The sequence below is a fragment of the Dryas octopetala genome, chromosome 4 (genome assembly GCF_963921425.1).
Source record: "Dryas octopetala chromosome 4, drDryOcto1.1, whole genome shotgun sequence".
Lineage (NCBI taxonomy): Eukaryota > Viridiplantae > Streptophyta > Magnoliopsida > Rosales > Rosaceae > Dryas > Dryas octopetala.
Window position 1 is genome coordinate 9,718,083 of NC_141369.1, and position 22,082 is coordinate 9,740,164.

General features: G+C 35.6%; 2 protein-coding genes and 1 long non-coding RNA gene across 3 annotated transcripts; 2 read left to right on the forward strand and 1 right to left on the reverse strand.

Moving 5' to 3' along the window:
• The first annotated feature begins 5,419 nt into the window (after window positions 1-5,419).
• Window positions 5,420-6,855, forward strand: LOC147286633 (transcription factor bHLH162-like). Its single transcript, XM_086241562.1, has 3 exons — window positions 5,420-5,645; window positions 6,038-6,391; window positions 6,493-6,855. Exons 1-3 carry the CDS (start codon window positions 5,517-5,519, stop codon window positions 6,637-6,639), a joined length of 630 nt encoding a protein of 209 aa, XP_086097688.1. The 5' UTR covers window positions 5,420-5,516; the 3' UTR covers window positions 6,640-6,855.
• Window positions 6,856-7,963: 1,108 nt separating this feature from the next.
• On the forward strand, window positions 7,964-8,728 carry LOC147286634 (Ubiquitin-like superfamily protein). Its single transcript, XM_086242570.1, has one exon. The coding sequence runs from the start codon at window positions 7,964-7,966 to the stop codon at window positions 8,726-8,728; it is 765 nt and encodes a 254-aa protein (XP_086098696.1).
• Window positions 8,729-21,182: 12,454 nt separating this feature from the next.
• LOC147286635 (uncharacterized) lies at window positions 21,183-21,898 on the reverse strand. Its single transcript, XR_015121636.1, has 3 exons — window positions 21,764-21,898; window positions 21,409-21,488; window positions 21,183-21,328 (listed from the first exon to the last, which is right to left on the reverse strand). It is a non-coding gene; the product is annotated as an uncharacterized LOC147286635 (long non-coding RNA).
• Between the last annotated feature and the right edge of the window lie 184 nt (window positions 21,899-22,082).

The window sequence follows — 22,082 nt, forward strand, 5'->3', positions numbered from 1 at the left end:
GACTTCAAACACCAGTCCTTAATGGAAAGACTTCAAAAGTCCAAGTCTTAAGCCTATTGATATTCCACCACCGGCCAGTAATTGGAAGCCGAAAGTGATACAGTACGTGAGTGACTAGTGAGTCACATTCCCATTCATTCAAAAAATCCAACACTGAACTCCGCGTCTCAGTTAGGACTTAGGAGCCATTCCCATTATTTCAGAAAACCTAATACTCGACTCTGCGTCTCAGTAATTAGGAGAAATTTTTGGTCACTGTATGTAACACCAAATTATTTAACTAATTCATTGAAATTTAATATATATAAAATTATTAATCTATCAAAAACTATAAACCATAAATTTATAAACTCCTCGTTTATCTATATTATAAAACTTTTTTTTGGCCATGTATCTATATTATAAAACTTGATAGCACATTTTTTGGCTCACGTAGAGCCACTACCTACTGTTCCATGCACGTGCCCAAATAGCCCAACAGAAACTAGGAAGTTTCCCTTCAATGAAGGCCCAAAAGAAAAAGATCACTCAACACGCCTTCACCAAAAAATTAAAAAATTAGTCAACAGCTGTGGGCCTGATAATCTCTCTCTGATCAATTAAGCCACGTGCATGAATTGATAAATATCACAAGTCACAACAATAGCTTAGCGCTCATTCGATGGACCCAAATTTTAATTACCAGCGCCCACAACAGTCTCTTTCCACAGTGAGCCCCTTTATAGCCGATAGAAATTGTCCTGTTTTAGGTTTTTAGACTAAGATTCTTTGATAAGATCAGTTTTTATATAAATCTGGTGACATTTGAAATTCTAATTTTAGTCATTTGACTAAAATACATATTAACATTAATTCGAATATTTATTATAGTCCACATCAGCCATTTTTGTTTTGTTTTCATTTTTTAGTTTTTTTGTTCCCAAGTATATTACCCTTTTGCTTACATTTTTTATTTATTTTGGTAAATATTCGACCTTTGTTACTTCATATTAATTTAGGAGTTTTTTTTTTTTTTTTTTTTTTCCTTTTGGCGATGCATATTAATTTAGGAGTTTAATTAATTAGATTAGGATTGACTTGTTTTTGGCATTAGGTTACACGTTGAACCAAAAGAGTATGGTAGCCTCCCCAAACCAATAAATGCCCATTACAGTCAAAAATCCGTGTGTAATGAACAAATAGTGTGCCTACACGGTATACGTAATGAATATACCTACAAAAAAGGCCTGAGTTTTCCATGAGGCATAACGGGAGACTCTGGCCTTTTACATAACACGGGTATGACTAGTTAGGTATATAACATAACGTTAACATAATGATGTGTTGTTATTAAACTATTTAGATGTGTATAATTTTAAAGGTATTTTTAGGGTTTAGGATTTTATAAATTAATAATTGTACACATGTTACAATTTAAGTGGATTAGTAACCTTATATCATTATATCACGTGATATTATAGTCACACATACTAGGTATAATAAATTGACATCCTAAATTAATAGAGAAAAACTTCCTTGTAAGTATGAGCTGGTATCCTTATCCAATAACATCATAACATCTATGTTTTTATGCCTCATTACATAGAAGTTTCTCTAATTTCAAGAACTGTTTTTGTCTCGTGGGATGCCAGGTCGAAATATTATTGGGTATAATCGATTTACCGTCATTTGATGTAACAAATCCACATGTGAGGGTATTATTGGACGACAAGTTGGTAATAATTAATAACTTCTACTCATACATATTATAATGCATGAGTTAGTTATACTATGTGATAGTATATCGGTTATACAAAATAATTCTCAAACAGGTCATTCCTTCTCGAAGTTTCTCTCTACTAAATATATACAATAAAATATTTAAAAAAAAACATAGTACATAATCCAAAGGAGAATAACAGCATTTAAAAATATAAAGTTTGAAACAAAACCGACCAAATATATATCTAGATATATAGTTTTACTATATATACATTTATGACTACATGCAGTTTCAACTTTTAGGTTACAAACTTGAACCCTTCTAGCTAGTTTTTTTGACCAGATTTCACATACAGAGGAAATTTTGGGATGTTTTTTTACTTTTTTATAGTTGTCAATTAAAACGGTAATTAAATAACATGTATATAGGTGTTGAACCCGAAATTTCTCAAAGAAAAATTTAGTCAACAATAATTAAGATTGATGCATGAACGCTCCGATGCTAAAGTCAGAATAAAAAACCTCTCAAGTGTCTCCACAAAATTCAAACTACATTTTCCAAGTGACTTCCATGGAATTTTATAGTAGTTTTTGTAACTAACCCTCATGATTTTCCTCCATGTTTCTAGCCCTGAAAGTTTATGGGCTTATCTGGAGGAAATCATGGGATTAATTTCCTGTTAGTTGAATTCGGCTGGAGGTGGGGGAACATGTGAAAGAAATCCCTCCCACGTTTAACTCCTTCTTCCTCTCCTAATTATTCTTTCATTTTCATTAGATAATGCTTAGTTAATATTTTAATAATGATAAATACAAAGAAAATAAATCATAATCAATCCATACTTTTAAGTTGATAATTTGGATAATTAATAAAAATTATAATTTATCTTACCACCTTTGACTGGGTCTCCAAAATTTACCGCAAATAGGGAATCGACATATGTCGAGGCGATTTTTTGCTCCAACAATAAACATTAAAATTTCAAACTTATATTACAATTTAAAATCCAATCAGGTAAGTTTCTAAAAATTAGTTTTTTAGAAGTCCTTAGATTTAAAAGCCCCAAAACACCAAAAGCACCTACACCCTATACCAAAGAAGCCTTTACAATTAACCCTTTTTATAGCAATTGAACCAAAGACTTTGTACATTCGAAGAAAATATTAAGGGAGAGGATTAATTTTAAAACTTTTTGTTATGATTGTTTAAATTTTCATGTGTTCACAGAACCAAATAAAAGTTATATATTATTTTGAGGTTCAGGTGTTCATAATTTTCTAAATTTTGAATTCAACATTAATCGACCAATTGGTTGATCTGCGCTGTAGAATTTCAACTGCCAGAGGCTTCTTGCTTCAATCAGCAACCAGTTTTTCAATTTTTAATAGTTGATTGACTGGCATGTGCGTCCATAACATCTGTCTGGGAATTAAATCCGAATAAGAGAATTCCTAATTATGTAATTACATAAACGTACTCTAAGTGTTAACCATAAATATAGTTATTATTTATACACCCCAAACATCATTTGTACAGTTATACAGTACGTTATTATACACCCAAACATCATTTATACAGTTATTATTTATGCAATCGTCGAATGTCACTAATCAACATCCACCATGATAAGCATAAAAACATTCGAACACGTACTAATGTATATTGAACGTTAGAACGCTTGCAAAAAGCGTTCCCATACTTGATAAAAAGTGGATTAGGTTGTGTTTCATTTTGTTTCATTCGTACATAATTCCTCTCGTTAGAGATTATTTATCATCTCGTTTGAGATTATTTATCATTATCCCCATTAATTTTCTATAGGGTTAATTTCAGTTCAGTATCTCAAGTTTGTTTCAAATTTTAATTTAGTATCTCATGTTTAAAATTTTGCAATATCATATCTCATCTTTCCAATTTATTACAATGTCATATCTTCATCAATATGACTGTTAAATGCTGATGTGGCACTCCCACAATGCTGATTGGATGCTACGTGGTTTGACAACATGACACGTCATGCCACGTAGCATAAAAAATAATTTAAAATCTAAAAATTGAAAAATAATTATGTGGCATGACATGCCATGTTTCTAGATTTTTAATAAATTTTATACTACATGGCATCTAGTCATCATTGTGGGAGTGTCATGTAAGTGCTACATCAACATTTAACAGATCTCTTACTGACAGAGGTATGACTTTGCAAAATTTTAAACATGAGATACTAATTTGAAATTTGAAACAAACTTGAGGTATTGAACTGAAATTAACCGTTTTTTATATTAAAATTCTTCATTTTCTCAAAAAAATAAATTGAAGTTAAGACGTACAGATAAAAAGTCAGTTGAGAAAATTTGAGTGATAGGAATGCATGCAGGTTGAGAGAGAGAGAGAGAGAGAGAGAGAGAGAGAGAGAGAGAGAGAGAGAGAGAGAGAGAGAGAGAGATTTTCAATACATACATACCACATAAGAATTTAGAATGTGGAGAGAATAACAAAGAGTATTGTTATTTGCACACCCATTTTTTTTTCTCATTACACAGTCTCTCCATCCAATTTGTGAAATTACCACTATCACCCAATACTAAAAGACAATGAAGTACATTAGACTTTTTTTTTTTTTTTTGAAGAGATTTTTTGAGGGAAAAAAAACTCAAACTCATAACACAGCCAACCCCTTGCCTGCCTCTACCACCTCACTACTGCCACCACCCTCATCGCCGGCGATCGAGCCTTACGCCACCGACACCCTCCTCTTTTTTTTTTTTTTTCTCTTTCTCCTTCTCTTTGTTTCTCTTTCTCTCTCTTCACACCTCTCTTACTGGATGAAAAATGAGGCCGGTGACCATGCTAGCCTCTAGATCGAAAGTGGTCAACCTTCGATCTTCCCTTTCAGTCCGTCAAGGAGGGTGTGAAGAGAGAGAAAAAGAGAGAGGGAAAAAGAAAGAAAATGAGGGAGAGGAGGAAGAGACGCTTCGCCACGCCAGAGACAAGGATGACGAAATCCAGCAACAAGGAGGGAGGCTGCAGACAGGGCTGGTTTCTATTATTGAGTTTTTTTTTTTTTTTTGTGTAGTGTGGATTTTTGGAAAATATTAAGGTGTGTAATGAAAAAATGAAAAAATGTATAAAAAAAAAAAAAAAAGATATAAAAGTATGTAATGAGAAATATGTGTAAAAAAAAAAAAAAAAAAGTGTAACAAATATCAGCACTTGAAACAGAAACCCGCGTAACAGGAAAAGCCTGACACCACGTTTGGGACACGGGCTAATTAATCCTGTCCCAGTGTCCCTACAAAGTGGGCGAGGACTCAGAATCTCACAACGCCCAATTTTGTCCAGATTCGCACCAAATTAATTACAAGCATCCATCAACAGCGCTATGTGCCTCCGTGGCTCTGTCTGTCTTAATTTTGATTGGGATTTTGGGGTTGGGGAGCTGTTATTTTCCTAGAAAAACACGCCTAACTAATTCCCACGTGCCAATTAACTTTCCGTTATTAAAATTCCAACTTGACGGCTTGTATGGTTGTGACTCATTACATAGCTGACGTATCTTGATGACGCCTCACGACACTACGACCTTCTCTTTTCCCCATTTCGTCATCATAACTAGAGACTTATCTTGTGTATGGCCTTTTCTACCTACTTTCTCCTCATTAGTAATTTAGTATCAGTGGGATACATATATGTTTATATAAATAGAGTGACTCCATCACTCAAAGTCCAAAGTAACCCAACCAACTTCAAAGTCCAAAGTTCTTCGTCAGATTGTTGATGGTAAACCGAACTTTGCCTGCAGAGAAAGAAAGAAATGGATCAAGGAAGTAGTCAGTCTTCTTCAACCAAAGTAGAAAGAAAGGTTATTGAGAAGAATAGGAGAAATCATATGAAAGTCCTCTACTCCAACCTCTACTCTCTCCTCCCAAACCAAAACTCAAAGGTCTCTCTCTCTCTCTCTCTCTCTCTCTCTCTCTCTCTCTCTCTCTCTCTCTCGCTCTCTCTTCGCACACATATACCCCCATGGCACATGTCCAACACGATATCAGTGATCTTTTATTTTTTTGTGTTACAAGTTATGAAAACCGAACCCAAAATTTAGTATGCATTTTTCAAAAACCGTTTTAAAAAAACTTCTTGTTTATTTCAGCTATAAATACAATAGATGAAAACAAAATCAGTTTTCAGGAAGGATACCAAGCAGGGCCTTAGTCCTCATTTCATCTCACCCATGCATTGAGTTAATTAACCTCATGAACAGAAGCTTAATTGTGATTAATTATACCTATAACCGTTTTCTTATTCATAATTAATTAATTAGATTAATGGATGCAGGAGCTACTAAGTCTGCCAGATCAGATAGACGAAGCCATAAACTACATAAAAAGCCTAGAGTCCAAGCTGCAGAGATTGAAGGAGAAGAAAGAGAAGTTGGTTATAGGTAGAAAGAGACCATATAATAATACATGCAGCACAAATAATTTTGAGACCATAACAAGCGTGAAGTCACCCCAAATCCAAATCCATGAGATTGGTTCCACAACTCTTGAGGTGGTTTTGACAACTGGGATACACAATCCGTTCATCTTGTACGAAATTATTCGCGTACTTCATCATGAACGAGCAGATGTTGAACATGCTAGCTTCTCAGTTTCTGGAGACTCAATGTTTCACGTACTGCGTGCAGAGGTAAAGAAACAATAACATTTTCTCTTTGATTCTCATTTTAATTAGGCTGGATATTAATTTAAAATTTGTAATTTTAATTAATTTGGATCAATTTTGTTTAGATGGGGAAGACTATGCTTGATTTTGGGGCTGCCAGAATAAGCGAGAAACTCATAAGGTTTGTGAATGGTTCCACCAGCGATGAAGAATTACAACAGCAAGACTACTTTTGGGACTTCGAAATCCTTCATGACACGTGGGACTTCTGATGAGCGGTACTGCATATAAAACTAGTCTATATATAGAATAATTGGCATGAATTCGGATGCTTTGATTGAAGTTGATCAATAAAAAACTGAATTACATCTAGTCATATTTATTCATTGAGCTGACATGTCGTGAGTTGTAACTTTCTGTTAAATGTGATGAAATAATGTAGTTCGAACAGTATTACTATAAATACAAAATTACATTTAAATATCAAAGTATTTTCTTATATATAGAATGCAACTATGGGCTTTTTTAATTTGGGTTTGGTCAATGAAATAGGTCAATAACATAAGCCCATGTCTGTTTTTCGACTTTGAAATTGACGAAGTTGCTCTTTTTAGATTAGTTAGGGCCAACTATGCCCTTCCCTCTTTTGCCACATGTCCCAAAGATCCTAATTAACACTTGTCAACGGCCACAATGTCACTACAAGAAGTCGACATCCATTGGACCATTATCGGACCCATTTTCCATGTGTACACTCTCCCCATGTTGTCCATGCATCACGTGCCATCTCATTGAGTCATTGTTGTCCATGCGTCATTTCCTTTCCATGTTACCCACGTGGTATGTCTTCTCCATATATATTATGAAAAAAATAGTTAATAAACTTATCTGTAGTTGGGAGTATGTGAACCCCTGATTTTATACTTCGAAGAAGTACGTGTCTTACCATCTGAGCTATGATAATCTTTGTGCAAAAGTACCCATAATCCCAATCTCGATCGAAATCCAAAGGTACCACTATGTACTCAGGTGGAATATCCTCAGATACCTCCTGGCTTAGCCTAACTTCCTCCTGTTTCTTCTTCAACATATATACCTCACAAATAATTAGCAAGATAAATTTAAATTTAACCCCAATTAATAAGATTTTGTGAGGATTAAATCTAGTACGTACTCTTACTATTTTATTAAAATTTATATCCTTCAATAAATTTTAAAAATTAAAAGAATATTTTACTCTCACTATTGGCCTTAATAATTATACACGTGTTATCATTTGAATTGATTCGTAACACCAAATAAGCATGTTGCATGTCTCATGGTATTACCGTGTATCACAAATCACAATAATTCTTAGAGAGAGAGCTTTCTGAAAGAATTTAGCATACATGCAAATGGGATTATGGGCTAGCTTAATACTCATTCCTCCGGCATGACTCTAACACCAAACATTTGTTTCTTCTGAATTCGGAACTTATAAACCGCCATAGCTACCATCCACTAAAAGGTGATTCATTTGAGTTTCTTAAAAGCTAATTTCGCATAGAAAGAAAAAGAAAGGAAAAAAAAAAGGTCTAACAATTACTAAAGGCCACAATGAGGGTCATCATAATTGGTACATGGGGACACAAATTTACCATAGAAGTGGGTCTCAAAGAACCAGTTCTTGAAATCAAAAGGAAGATAGAACAACTCTTGGGTGCTTCAGTGGCTTCACAAACACTAGCAGTCTGTGGATGGGAGTTAATCGATGGGCTAGATATGGAAGACTATCCAATCGTCACTGAAGGTACAAAAATTGACCTAACCATCAAATATCAGATGGCACCTCCGAATTTGTACCATTCTAGTAAAATTCAGATTATCATAAAATTTTCTGCAAGACAGCTTCACATCGAGGTGGACAGAACAGAAACTGTTCGTAGCCTTAAAGAGAAAATCCACATCATGGATGGTACCCCCATCAAAAGAATGTCACTCTTCTTTTGTGGAATCGAGTTGGACGAAGATTTTCGCAACTTAATAGAGTATGGCATACACGAATTTTCGGAAATCGTTGTGTTTCTCAAGACCATGAGTCGTCTCAAGGACGATCCACCCGCGAGGAGGTTGAGTCTAATGGTGCAAACTTCGTCGAGTTTGCTTAATTCAGCGAGCATTCCTTTGGAAATGAGAGACTCGAGCACTGTGAATGAGTTGAGGCAATTGCTTTTGAGCAGAAAAATGCTCCCAATTGATGATTATTTGTTCATACACAAGCAGAGAATCATGCGTGACAATTGCAGCCTCAGGTGGCATGGTGTTGAAGATGGGGATTGCCTTTATGTATTTAAAGGGACTGTTTGTCGCAGTGGATATTGATATGCATAAAATTAATTAAGTATTCCAATCATTTCTTATATTAGTTGTATCCACCATTTACAAAATTATTAACTACAATAAAATCATAATTTATATTTCTTATATTGTTTGGGTAAGGGGTACTTATATGTGAGTTGATGCAATTCATGAGTAAGGATGAATTAGTCCCAAATGGAATAGAAGACACAAATGTCGGGTGATTCATTAATTACTAATAATATTATTGAGGCTTTTTGACATAAAATTTCACATGATCATCATGCTAGCTTAAAGCTCTTATTGTTCTTTTGGGACACACACTACACCATTTGTTGCTTAAATCCACTATTGGTTTATGTTATCTATTGATGCATTAGCAACTAAAGATTGGTTTGAAGGTTGAATATCCACCATGCAGTCACTCTTAGGCAGTAGGTTGCAGAGAAAGGGGTGGCAAAGTGGCTACCCAAACCAATTTTTTAGAATGGTGGAGTTTGGAGACAAGAATTATCTAACTGTGCTGACAATTTCTGCCTCCACCAATGTTGCAGGTAGTTGCAATTAGAGGCTCACCATGATATGCAGATGGTTGCTGTATTGGTGAATGGTTGTAAAAAGATTAAACAAATACTAGGCATGGATTTTAGGACCTTCAACATAATAGTGGATAATAGAAGCCAACTAATCTTTTCACTTGCTATTTGCTCTCCCACTAATTTGATCCAAGTTGGTTCTTTAGTATCAGAAAACCAAATCTTTGCAACTATTTCCTTTGCTTTGGTGATGATCAAACTGTCTTTTCCCACAAATTTTGTGTTAGAGTTGTTTGAATGACATAATGGTTAAATTGCTAATTGGTTTTTGCTCATAAGTGCATTGCATAATGATTTTGCAGCTACCACTATTATATTTGCAGTGCTTTACATGATATATTCATATTCTTGCTGCACTTAATATATGCTTCAGCTAGCAGATTAATCAGAAAATGAGATGATATGTCAAAATAGTGGTCAGCTTAATTATACATTCAACTGCCCCTAGATGGATAGTTATTATAGCAAAAATACAAATTGTAAGTCATTGAAAATTCTCATTATGCAGCAACGATAAATCTGTATTTCATTGAATCAAAATCAGCAAGGTACTGCTCAGTTAATGGACCAAAATAACACACTGCAAAAAGGGGACAATTACATAGCATGAGTTCCGGAGTTAGACAATTCAACCAAATCAACCTGATTGGATGGCCAGGACATCAAAAAGCACTAAGAAACTAAAAATAACACAAGATGGTCTTTCATATTCTTTGCCACTCTCTCACGGTTTAGTCCCAAGCATTAATTCAAATTCCCAAACTTGATAATATATATCAAGGTCTACTCCCCTAATATATACTAGCAAGTAAGTTGACCCTGAACACCAACAAAGGGTTTCAAAAGAGCAGTGCTTCTATATCTATCAAAACAACAAAATCATTCTTACTTGCACCTTCAGTGAGTATCTGCCCCCTCACGTCCATCTCTGGAACCTCCTTCACTTCCCCCACCACCATCTTGCTCGTTCAGTGTATAAACTATGCGCTGCTGCCCCAATGGTGTGGCAGAACTGGAACCTGCTCTAGAGTAAGTCTGAAATGATGATGACATAGATGCAAATTGGCCCGGACTGCTGCTAGGAGGAAGTGGCAGAAGGTACGGTGCTCCATACGAAGTGTTAGTAGTCCCAGTACCAATGCTTCCCCTTAACAAGCTGTCTAAAGCTGTCGACACCCTCCCATTGAAGTTGAAGTCCATCTGCGACTGCTGCCTTTGAAGGTTCAGTATCTCTGCATTATTCACAATTCGCAGCCTCTCCACTTCAGCGCTATACTGCTCCATCACCCTTCGATTATTCTCCATCTCTAGTCGTTGAACTTCTGCTTGCCTCGCTGCCTCAGCCACTAGTTGCTCATTTGCCAACCTCAAAGCTTGAAGCTCTGCCCCAACCCCACGGCGCTCAACAACCAGTCCTGGAATGTCCCTAGGAGCAACCCCGAGACCATATCCTTTGACACGACCACTGGTTTCAGGACCTAAGATGGCTGCAAATATCTCATTGCAGATAGCAGCAGTGATTGGAAGGTTGGTTACAACTTGCTCATACTCTGCCACTTGCCTGTCCATATCCATCTGTCCATAAAAGATAAATCTCATTATTGGAAATGTAACTCAGTCTACAAACATCATGATTGTATAATTGGAATAGGCAGATGTACAGTTTTAAATATTAATTAAAACAACGTGGATATATTTATTGGCAAGCTAGACATGATTGGATATATATTTTAAGGATGTGTTTACACTCCAATCACAAAATAATCCATATTTGGTGCATGCATGACTAATGACACATTGGCAGCCAATGCATATAGAACTCAGGTTATCGCAGTGGGTTAATAATTTCATGGGGTAAAACAATATTAGACAATGCCTATATATAACTAGCATGAATCAGATTTTTCATACAGAGTTACTGTGATTTATTCCATCACAGTACTCACCATGATCTTCCTTGAAGCTTCATCAACCGGGTTGCCATTGGATCTCATGTGGGTAAGTTTGAAAAGCTGAATCCGGTTTGGTTCCTCACCATTATGATCTTGCGCCTGCAACATGACACTCACTGTGATACACACCTAAACCATGCAATTGTATCTGCATTAAGTGTTTCATAATTAAACAACAAGGTATTGTCAAATTTCAACACATATTCCTTACGTATTCATCTCTCACTTGGGCGTGTGATTTTGTCCCAGTAGTATGGCCACAGTGCAGCTGTCCACGATTAATGGTGTTGACTGCACATCGTTTCTAATGCAGACAAAACAGCCACAACAAAATTAAGTCAGCATTTCAATGAATTTACTAAGAAGCAGGCTATTAAATGCCAGGAAAATCATGTTCTCACCTTTCCCTCATCTGAGTCCCAGTGTGCAACCAAACCAAGCCACTGATCCGGATCAACATAGTCATCTCCACACACAAATCGCTGGTTTGTGTTGTAGAAAGGCTTGTACCAGACCTTCCTAAGCTGACACTTGTGGTGCTTCCATCTCTCGTTCATCTTAACCTCTGCAACAGCACGAATCCTATGACTCAAGGCCCTTGTGTTTTCATCGGTCCAATCAATGGTTGCCTACAACATTGTACCAACAAGTCACTAGATTTGATGACCAACTACTACTGCAGCGTATTGGACACACAAATAAACATGTCATGGTCGAATCAATCTAATATTTCAGTATATGTCCAGCAATGGTTATGTAATTCCCTAGTATATGTTTGAATACTTATTAATCATTTGAACATTTTTATTCCCTAGGTAGATATTAATTCCAACACATGCATAGTAAATTGATCGAATTACTCTAGAAATGATAGAGATTACAGCTTATTGTTAGGTTTCTGCTCAATCTTAAAAATAAATGTTTGAATGTAGTTGTAAATTTGATCATCTATATACTAACAAAATAATTAGCCTATTAAACATTCAGTTTTAGTAATTAATTTTCATTTTTAAGATGTTCACATTACATTTAAGTTGTATGTTTAACCAACAGTACCTTTATCTTCCTCCAAACACGGTCTAGTACAGGTCCTCTAAATCCTCTCCAGTCCAGCACATTAATCGGGAACAATGTGCGATCAACTGCTTGTTGTCCAAGAAACCTAGAAAACCTGGCTACTGTCCTAGATGGAGCAACAGCTTGTCCATAGCGGTTGAACCTAATCAACTCAGCCTTTTCTATAGCCCAATTCTCCCTGTGTCGGACCCTCTGTGCTCGAACCCTATTTGGTGGGATAGGGACAACAGCATTCACCTGCCCTTCCTCTTGGTGTGCCGGTGCTTCCAGACCATCTCCATCGTGTGCCTCATCACCTTCAACATGTGCTTCCAGACCATCTCCATCGTGTGCCTCATCACCTTCAACATGTGCTTCCAGACCATCTCCATTAATGACAGTGGTGGAGTCATCCATTTAGCTTGGTTCGTGCCTAGGAAACAACATAGTATTTATATATAACAAAACTCTTTCATCATTTATTGGAAAATGGTGGATTAACTGTCAAGAAAGATACAAAGCCATTTGAAAAGTTCTACACTTCATGAGGTTGCACATTTATAGAGTTAGAAATAACTTTATGTACATATTTAAATTATGCAACTAATTGGAGTCTTAATAATGGTTATTTAGGGTCATTATCTAGTGTTTCATAGGGATTGAACACTTATGCTCAAAGCATCATCATTTCACTATTTCATCATTCTTTTCTCATATATCTAAGTTCCTAGGTATGACACTCTTATCTCTGCATATTCATATATCTCATTTGATGTTGAAAGGACACTCTTGGTATGTACATTATTAATCAAATAAATCATTCAAAGTTTGTATACCCGGATTTTAACAGCTTATTGGTCTTGCAGCAGGTCCTATGCAGTTAAGTATGTTGTGAATCATGGGAACCATGGGGGAGTAATGACCATGTGAATCATGGGAACCATTGTTTTTGTGGTTGCCTAGTCTTTAATACATACATATGCTAATTTATCATTTTTAAGTTTGCTTTATATGTGCATGTTTCCAATATTAAGGCCTAAAACAAAACATTAAGGCTACCTATTCATTAATTAAATATCCAATACACAATAAAAAAACAAGTACTACACATGTTTACTTTGTTTGAGAACTCGCATTTATGGTTATGGCTGAAGATGGTGGTACTTTGATTGAATGCAGCTAAAGCAAGGTTATTCATAATGGAGTATCACTGTGTTTTGCATTTAGTTGTGGCAATAAGTATAAACAATAAAATACCATGGTCTATATATACCAAGAACCAGAAAAATCATAAACTACACAGAAAGTTACCGTATGGTCAAGATGCTCTCTGTTCATAGAGGTTACCTCACCTTGCAGTTTATTTCTTCCAATTCCTGGGCGCACTCTGTGGAGATCACTGTTATTCTCTCTGCAGCAGGATTCTTCACCAGTGGTGTAAGGGGTAAACAATCAGTATTTGAGCTGAGATCTAAATCTCCTCAGCTTTATGGAGGATATCCTGTCCTCATGGTCACTTCAACACCGATCCTCTGCCACCATGAATCCAGGGATGGCAATTCACTTTTTCCATGGGGAATGGTGACCCCAAAATTATGGAGCCAATTCATGGAGGGAAACTTTGACACCTCTTGGCGGGAGAGTGAGTTTTGGACTCCTTCGTTGGAAACCATCATGATTTGGATAGTGTATAGTTACTATTTCTAAATGGAATGTCCAAAATCCATATGCTGATACCTAAGTACAACAACCCATTGTGCAAAGTCTAGTTCGAACTCAACTTACCAACTACCTATGGTGTACTATATTTGAAATAATAAAAAAAACTTCCTATGGATAGTTGGATACTGATGTTTGGTATAAAACTTGTACTACTTTTGTCCGTTCAGTATTGGGAATTTAGTGTTCTTTTTGAAAGTGGAATTGAAACTACTTCCATCACATGGACTAAAAAACAATCATGGTTACTTTACTAAGGTATGGGCCCACATCATCTCAATTGGCTACACTCTTGTTACTACATTTTTATCTTTGTCAATTTCAACAAGGAATCATGCACTGCTAGAATTAATACTGGATAAGTTATAAGTGTGTTGACTATGTGCATTTTGTAAATGGTCATATGTAAATTTTTTTACATCTTCTAATGATCATAAGTAATTATCTTTGTCAATTTTTGTTTAAATCTTCTAACTCCATAAATGTCCAATTCACTGTGATAAGTTGGGATTATGTTGGCCATATAATTTTGGGAAAATTTTAGCCAAAAGACTTCACCAATACTTCATGTCTCTATTCTGGACATAAATTTTACGTTGTGTCAACTGAAGAGTGAAATGAATTGTTTGTGTCAATTAAGGACCTTGTTTTTTTTTTAGTTTCTATCTCAACTTTGGCTTGATGTTAGACCCATTCAATCTCCACCAAATTCAAAAACATTGGCCAGGGTTTAAAGATATGCATCTCCTTTTTACAACCATATAAAGATCACCCAAATCGGACCTCTACAACTCCGAATAATCGGCTCCAAAATAGAGTAGACAAAACTGTACAATTTTCCATATATTTTCCTAGATGTCCATTTAGACAGTTTGCGGGTACCCTACTTTGGGTCCGATTATCTGGAGTTGTAGATGTTCGAATTGAGTGATCTTTATATGGTTGTAAAGAGGAGATGCATAGCTTTAAATCCAGTTAATGTTTGCTAAATTTGGTAGAGATTTGATGAGTCCAATGTTGAGCCAAAGTTGAGATAAAAAATGAAAAAAATAAATAAATACGATCCTTAATTGACACAAAATTAAAATAAAAATTTTGTGAAAAATTAAGGATTTTGTGAATTGATTTATTATTTCAATATTATTTTATCAATTTCAGTATAAAGCTTGTTCCTGGCAAACTTTGTAACATTATAGAACTTCATTCTTTTATGAAATCCTATTCTTTATTTTTCTTTCTATATTTCCTATACTCTTATGTTCAATTAATCTACTATTTTTTTAATTAAAAATATCTCCTCACTAAAAATGAACGTTAAATGATAAATAGTTGATGAACAACTTACTATGTGCATTCTTAATCATATAGAGACGATAGCAAAGTCTAGGAGATGGCTTTGCCCTTTACACCAAGCTAATACAAGTGTGTTAGCTTGCTCAGGCCTTCAATATGAGTACAACGTACTGTGTTATCTGTGTCAATTGTTGAACCTTTGTTTACTTTAGAATTTTCACTAAAATTATTAAGAGAGAATCATATATTGAGTGGATTGATTGATTAAGTGGATAGAACAATAAACTGGGAAACAAAAAGAAAGCAAATGATTTTGGCACGAGAACAAACCAACATGATGAAGTAACTAATGCAGCTTTAATTACACCTTCAAGTGATAGCACTAAGTGTTGAACCACCTGGCCGGCCATTAAAGGAAGCATAATCTCCCAAAGTAAAAAAAATGAACATAATCTCCCAAACAAATTGGCCATATATTAAAGGAAGCAACATCTGATATATAGCACTACATTAGTGTGGTTGATTGTATATTAATCAACCATACATTCAACAAATCAATAATTGATCACCTAAGCCCATATTAATTACTGCCCAAAATACACCAAACACACCTTCTTAGTAGCCATAATGCTTTTACAACTAATCATCATGTCCAAAATACACAACACACACCTTCTTAGTAGCCATATATAATGCTTTTACAACTAATCATCATCCATTTCAGGAAGGTCATCCTCAAGCTCATTTTCAGGTTCGAGGTTAATCTCAAACATGTAATTGATCACATCCTGCTTGGTCAAGACAACAAATATTTAATTTGGGATTTGTATTACATTGTCAAACATCAAACACATACACATACTTAAGCACCTAAATGATAGCCTTAAACACAAAGTCCTACTGGCATAGCTAATGGTCCTCACTCTTGGAATATTGTAGGAGTCACCCACGACTCATCAAATGTGTCTGGAACATACAAGTTCTCGGTACTCTGCTCACCATGTTGAGATGTGCTAGGGTCCACTGAATTGTTGGCAGTGGTGCCTGCAGCCAAACGATTATCCCCACCTAATCCCACTGCAGCCTTGTGTGGTGGTGTAAATATCATGGGAACCATGGGGGAGTAATGACCAGTGCTGATAAGATCATTATCACTCGGCGGGAAGTACTTATTGATTATCCGCTCAGTTTCTCCATCTTCCACAACAGATGGCATCCTAGCAGGGGCCACAGGAGTGTTCACAGACCCATTTAATTGTGGTGACAACTCCCTGTTGTCATGAATTGCATTATTAACATCATAATTTTGTGGAACAAAAGTTTGCTCACCTTGGCCATTTCTGGAGACTCGTGGAATGAACCGATTCATGGGCACCCAATTATTCACCAAGTTGTTAACGAAATCATGGTCGCTTTGAATAGAGGGAGTTGAGTCAGTCTGAGAGCTGGTGTCATCCACAGGAGCCCTGTAGTCTGGAACATCATCAACAAACAACTGCCTGTATGCAGCAAGATTGACAGGTTTCCTTATATTTTTTGGCATGATGGGTATGATGAGTGTAGAGAATGGGAGCTGCCTGTGTAGAAAATATTTCAGCACTAGCAAGATGACTAAATAACAAATATATAAATATCTATAGTCCTGTGGGAAATCTAGCAGCACCTACTGAATGACATGGTCACCCAATTATTTTGGTGTACCACAAGTTAACTTGCAAAGTGTACTTGGTTAAGATTCTGCTTTCAAATCAAGCTGACACCATGACTCTACTTTAGTCAAAGCTTATTCACCTAGTTACATTCTAACTAGACAAAGAACTGAACATGCTTTTAGTGATTCACCATTTAGTGAATAAAAAAAATAAAAGAGGTGGACATGAAGCAAGAAAAAAAACTGAACATGCTTTTAGTGATTCACCATTTAGTCAAAAAAAAAAAAAAAAGGTTGGCATGAAGAAGAAAACAAAGAACTGAGTCTCCTTTTACTGATTCACCATTTAGTCAAAAAAAAAAAAAAAAGAGGTGGACATGAAACAAAAAAAAAAAAAAAAAAAAAAAACTAAACATGCTTTGAGTGATTCATCATTTAGTCAAAAAAAAAAAAAAAGAGGTTGACATGAATACCTAAAAAAACAAAGAACTGAGTCTCCTTTTAGTGATTCACCATTTAGTAAAAGAAAAAAAGAGGTGGACATGAAACAGAAAAAAAAGAACTGAACATTGTGGTTCTTTAGTGATTCACCATTTAATAAAAAATAAAAAAAACACACCTGGACATGAAGAAGAAAAAAAAAGAACTAAACATGCTTTTAGTGATTCACCATTTAGTAAAAACAAAAACAAAAAAAAGAGGTGGACATGAAACAGAAAAAAAAAGAACTTAACATGCCTTTAGTGATTCATCATTTAGTCAAACAAAAAAAAAAAGGTTGACATGAATACCTAAAAAAACAAATAACTTAACATGCCTACAAAGAACTTAACATACCTAAAAAAGATTGATTCAGATCCCATACAAACCTAAACAATTAGCTTTATGTAAAAGCTTGTTTTGTAAGATGGCTACAAGTAACCCAAAATTTACCTAAAGTTCATTAACAAATGAAAAACAAACATGAACAGAATATGGGATTAAATAGTTTGGAGCATAATGAGAAATGAGTATTACCATATGCATTTCCAATCTCATCGATGCTGGAAATAGAGCAGATAGACACCAGGCAAACCACCAACAAAAACCAATTTACGACAGGGATATATATTTGCCCCATGAATTTCCGGGAGGTATGTATGATTTTGAGACGAGGGAAACAACCAAGTGCCATTGATTGTTTAATGCATGAAAATGTGGCTGTTGTCATTGCACGACTAGCAATCAATGCAGCAATGTTAGCAATGAGGAGCACAGGCCAGAAAGCACCATCTGCAGGCAAAGACAGTAGAATTTCTCAAGAATTAATTTCCATCTATGCATGCAATACAACGTTACAAACTGCTAACAAGGGATTTATTAAGTTTACAATATATCTAAGAATTAATAAAACAAGTATGATCCCTGAAGAATACGTAGAAAGTCCAAACCAATTAGTCTACTAATGATGGAAATGAACCAATGATTGCTTACTTGGAATTGAAGAAAAGAAAGCTTGCCCAGCCCCACTGGGGTTCTCCATAAGGTATGCGGCTTGACCCAAATAACCCAACATAAGACAGGGCAAAACAAGAAACACAAATGTAAGCTGCAAAGAACAAGTACCCAGTAAATTAATGTAGTAATCAGAAGGCCAACACCATATGCTCTGACACTATGTTGTATCACAAGAAATGTATAAGATAGTTATCCAGAAACCACTAATTTCTTCATTCTTTACCTGGACTGATCGAACAGAAAAGTAGCAAAGATCTGCAAACATTGCCTCAGAACCTGAAACATATTATGCCATCAGCAACAATAAGAAAAACAGGCAAAAATTTAGTGTTGATACCCACTAATATTTAGGTTCCCAGTTCACCATATGAATCAAGACACAAACTTGAACCCTATTTGCATATAAAAGCTTAAGAGTTCTATCAATAATTCACACCTTGTGAGTGATGTTTCACATCCCATAATTCATGCTGAGTTCTTTCAATAATAAGACAATACCAACACCACACCCTTTTTTTCCCTTATAAAAAGATACAGAAGAAACAAGCTACGGGATAGAGTAAGAAGATTTTTTGTTTTGATTTGCAAAGCTGTGGAATACTTCCCCAGTTTCATTACAGAAGAATTACAAAGGGGATGGGGTGAAGGAACTATGGGAAAAGATTTTGGGCTTCTTTGTGGGCGTCAGTTTCAGTTGAATTTAGTGATTTATAACTTTCTACCATTCTTTTAGATTGGAAGGCATCTATAAATTAGGGCTCTCTAAGTATGTTTAATAAGAGATGTGAGCAATCTAACCAGCCATCTCTCCTCGTTAATAATTAAGCAACATATTGCCACTAATTCCAGAAACCACATTTCTAAAACCAAAATCCTTGTAGCTGAGCCTTTATACCTGCAATAGCTTTATTTGTTTCTGCATTAAACCTTATCTCAGTGAACTAGTTCAATAACTCAAATTCCTAACTAACATTCTGCCTCTTTTCTGTTGTCTTGGGATTTTGGCTTTCGAAGGAATCTAAATGATCAGGAAGTAGGGGGAGTTAACAGAGTTTTTGGCCGTCTTAGAGAATGCTTTTATGGTTCCTTCAAAATCGGATAGAAGAATATGGATGTCTGAGCCATCAGGAGATTTCTCATGTAAATCCTATTCAAAGCAATTGATGGACAATTCTTCTCTCTCTCTCTCTCTCTCTCTCTCTCTCTCTCTCTCCTTTTGGTCTCTCTCACGCAATTTGGTAGGCAAAAGTACCTCCGAATGTACAGGTGTTAGCTTGGATTATATCCCATGGGAGGATGAACACCTGTGATATGGTTCAATGGAGACAACCTTCTTGGTGTCTCTCTCCCCACTGGTGTGTAATGTGTAAGAAGGATGCTGAAAGCTCAATTCATTTGCTGCTTCTTTGTCCTATTGCACTTACCTTGTGACAGAGACTTTTAGGAGACTAAAGTGAACTGGGACATTCCAGCTTCATGTGAGTGCTTAATGTGTGCTAGATATAAGTTTTTTTGGAAGGAGAAAGAGGGGTGTGGTGTTGGGGATGCATGCTGTGATGACTGTTTTGTGGGTAATTTGGATGGAGAGAAATAAAAGGGTCTTTGATGATGCTAAGGGGAAAAGAAGTAGATAATTTGTAGGGGAGAGTTTGGTTTTGGGCTTCATTATAGGCATCAGTCACTCCAACTTTCAGGGACAACTTAATTCCTGCAATTATGTCTTATTGGGAGGCTGTTATGTGTTAGCATTTAATTATTGCTCTTTCACTACTCTGTTATACTCTATTTGTTTGGCTTTTACTATCCTAGAGTTTGTTACCTAGGATCTTGTAGGATGGTGGACATCTTGTCCACTGTATTGTTTTATGAACTTCGTTATTTTCATTTAATGAAAACCTGTTTCTCATTAAGGGTTTACAGGCATTAAAATAATTTGTAAATTTCTTTCATAAGAAACAGAAATTTTATTAATAAAGAAAATGATTCCAGTGGGAATGTGATCCATTCATAATTTAAAATTTATAGAAACAAGATAGCAACCATAATGCATCCCCAAATCCACGTTCTCCAGATTGATTACCTGTTGCGCATAGAATACAACCCCCGAGAGAATACCAAGCCTTAGCTGAGTTCCTCTTGAAGAAGTAATTGATGTGAACAGGATTGAATGCCTTAAAGACACTGCTATCATATTTAACAAGGTTGTAAATCCCAATGCTCCCAAGGGAACAAAACCATATGAATACCATACAAAAAAGAGGTGGACATGAAACAGAAAAAAAAAGAACTTAACATGCCTTTAGTGATTCATCATTTAGTCAAACAAAAAATAAAAGGTTGACATGAATACCTAAAAAAACAAAGAACTAAGTCTCATTTTATAAGTGCATAACTACATTAATTAAGAATCAAGCTGAAATCAACCTCAAATTCACACAAGTGATCATCAAACAGGGGCCTAGCTATATAACATGTCCACTTCCACAAGTTTGAAAGAATCCACCCAGTATTCCCAATCTGCATGCACCCAAAACACTCTCCTAAGCTAATTTGTTTCCTTTTATTCCTTTACTACATTTCCAATTTTTCAGCCACAAAACAAATAAAAGAATTTCAACATTTCCAAGTAAAAGACAATTTTCATATCACTGCTCAGAGTTCACATGACCAACATAATGTCAAGTTACTTATACTTCACTAATGCATACCTTAGTCACAAAAGCTAAGCTCTGGAGCAGGGGCTACAGCTGATGAAGAGCATGGCAATGTGCAACTGACTGCATCAGGTTTCCGTTTAGAATGTCCATTTGAACATATTACATGTGAAGCTGGTGGTTGACAATTCGAACCACGTGTTCCCCTGAGCAACGAACATTCAGTATTTTTAGTGTTCATTACAATCATAATCAGTGTAAAAACAAAAAATGGATAACTAAATACCATGAGGCTGCAGCTGGAAGAGCAATAGATCTACCAGAGCTTCCATTTGGAGGAGAACCTCTAATAAGGCTTCCAGTATTCTGCAATATAAAAAAACAAAAAACAAAATCAAAACAAGAATATATGCCTCAAAAATAGCACAACTAATATTCAGCTAAACATCACAACTCTGCAACTTGATAGTCACATCTACTAAATAAAGAAAAATTTAACTTCCATTTCAGATTATTCCTCCAGAATTTTAATCAAATACACCTAAACTATATCAAGGCAAAACAAGAACGCAAATAAAAAACAATAGCATCCAGCTCATTCTTACAGTTCCATAACTTTGTAGTAAATATATGACACTTACACTTGAACCATTTTTAATAATAGGTCGTCCAGCAGAAGCAGAACTACTGTTACAATAATCATCTAGTGGCAGAGGCAACACACTCCCTGAACATCATTGCATACTGTGTGCAGCACCAGTAATTTGTTGTACTCTACTCCTTTAAACCATTATGCAAGTTAATTAATCATCCAATCAAAACACTACCAGAAGTTACAAAAAGCAGAAAGCAATGACAAGTATATTAAAGTTACACAAAAATCTTCATTAAAGCATTTTAATGAATATTAAATCTTTTTAACCTTTATCTCCACAAACACCTCTCATCAATAATCATAAA

What these genes read in the sequence shown, in the direction of transcription:
- LOC147286633 (XM_086241562.1), top strand. Translation starts at nt 5,517, where the DNA reads ATGGATCAAGGAAGTAGTCAGTCTTCTTCAACCAAAGTAGAAAGAAAG. An exon ending in TCCCAAACCAAAACTCAAAG is followed by an intron (nt 5,646 to 6,037) that starts GTCTCTCTCTCT and finishes TAATGGATGCAG; the next exon opens with GAGCTACTAAGTCTGCCAGA. An exon ending in TTCACGTACTGCGTGCAGAG is followed by an intron (nt 6,392 to 6,492) that starts GTAAAGAAACAA and finishes AATTTTGTTTAG; the next exon opens with ATGGGGAAGACTATGCTTGA.
- LOC147286634 (XM_086242570.1), top strand. Translation starts at nt 7,964, where the DNA reads ATGAGGGTCATCATAATTGGTACATGGGGACACAAATTTACCATAGAA.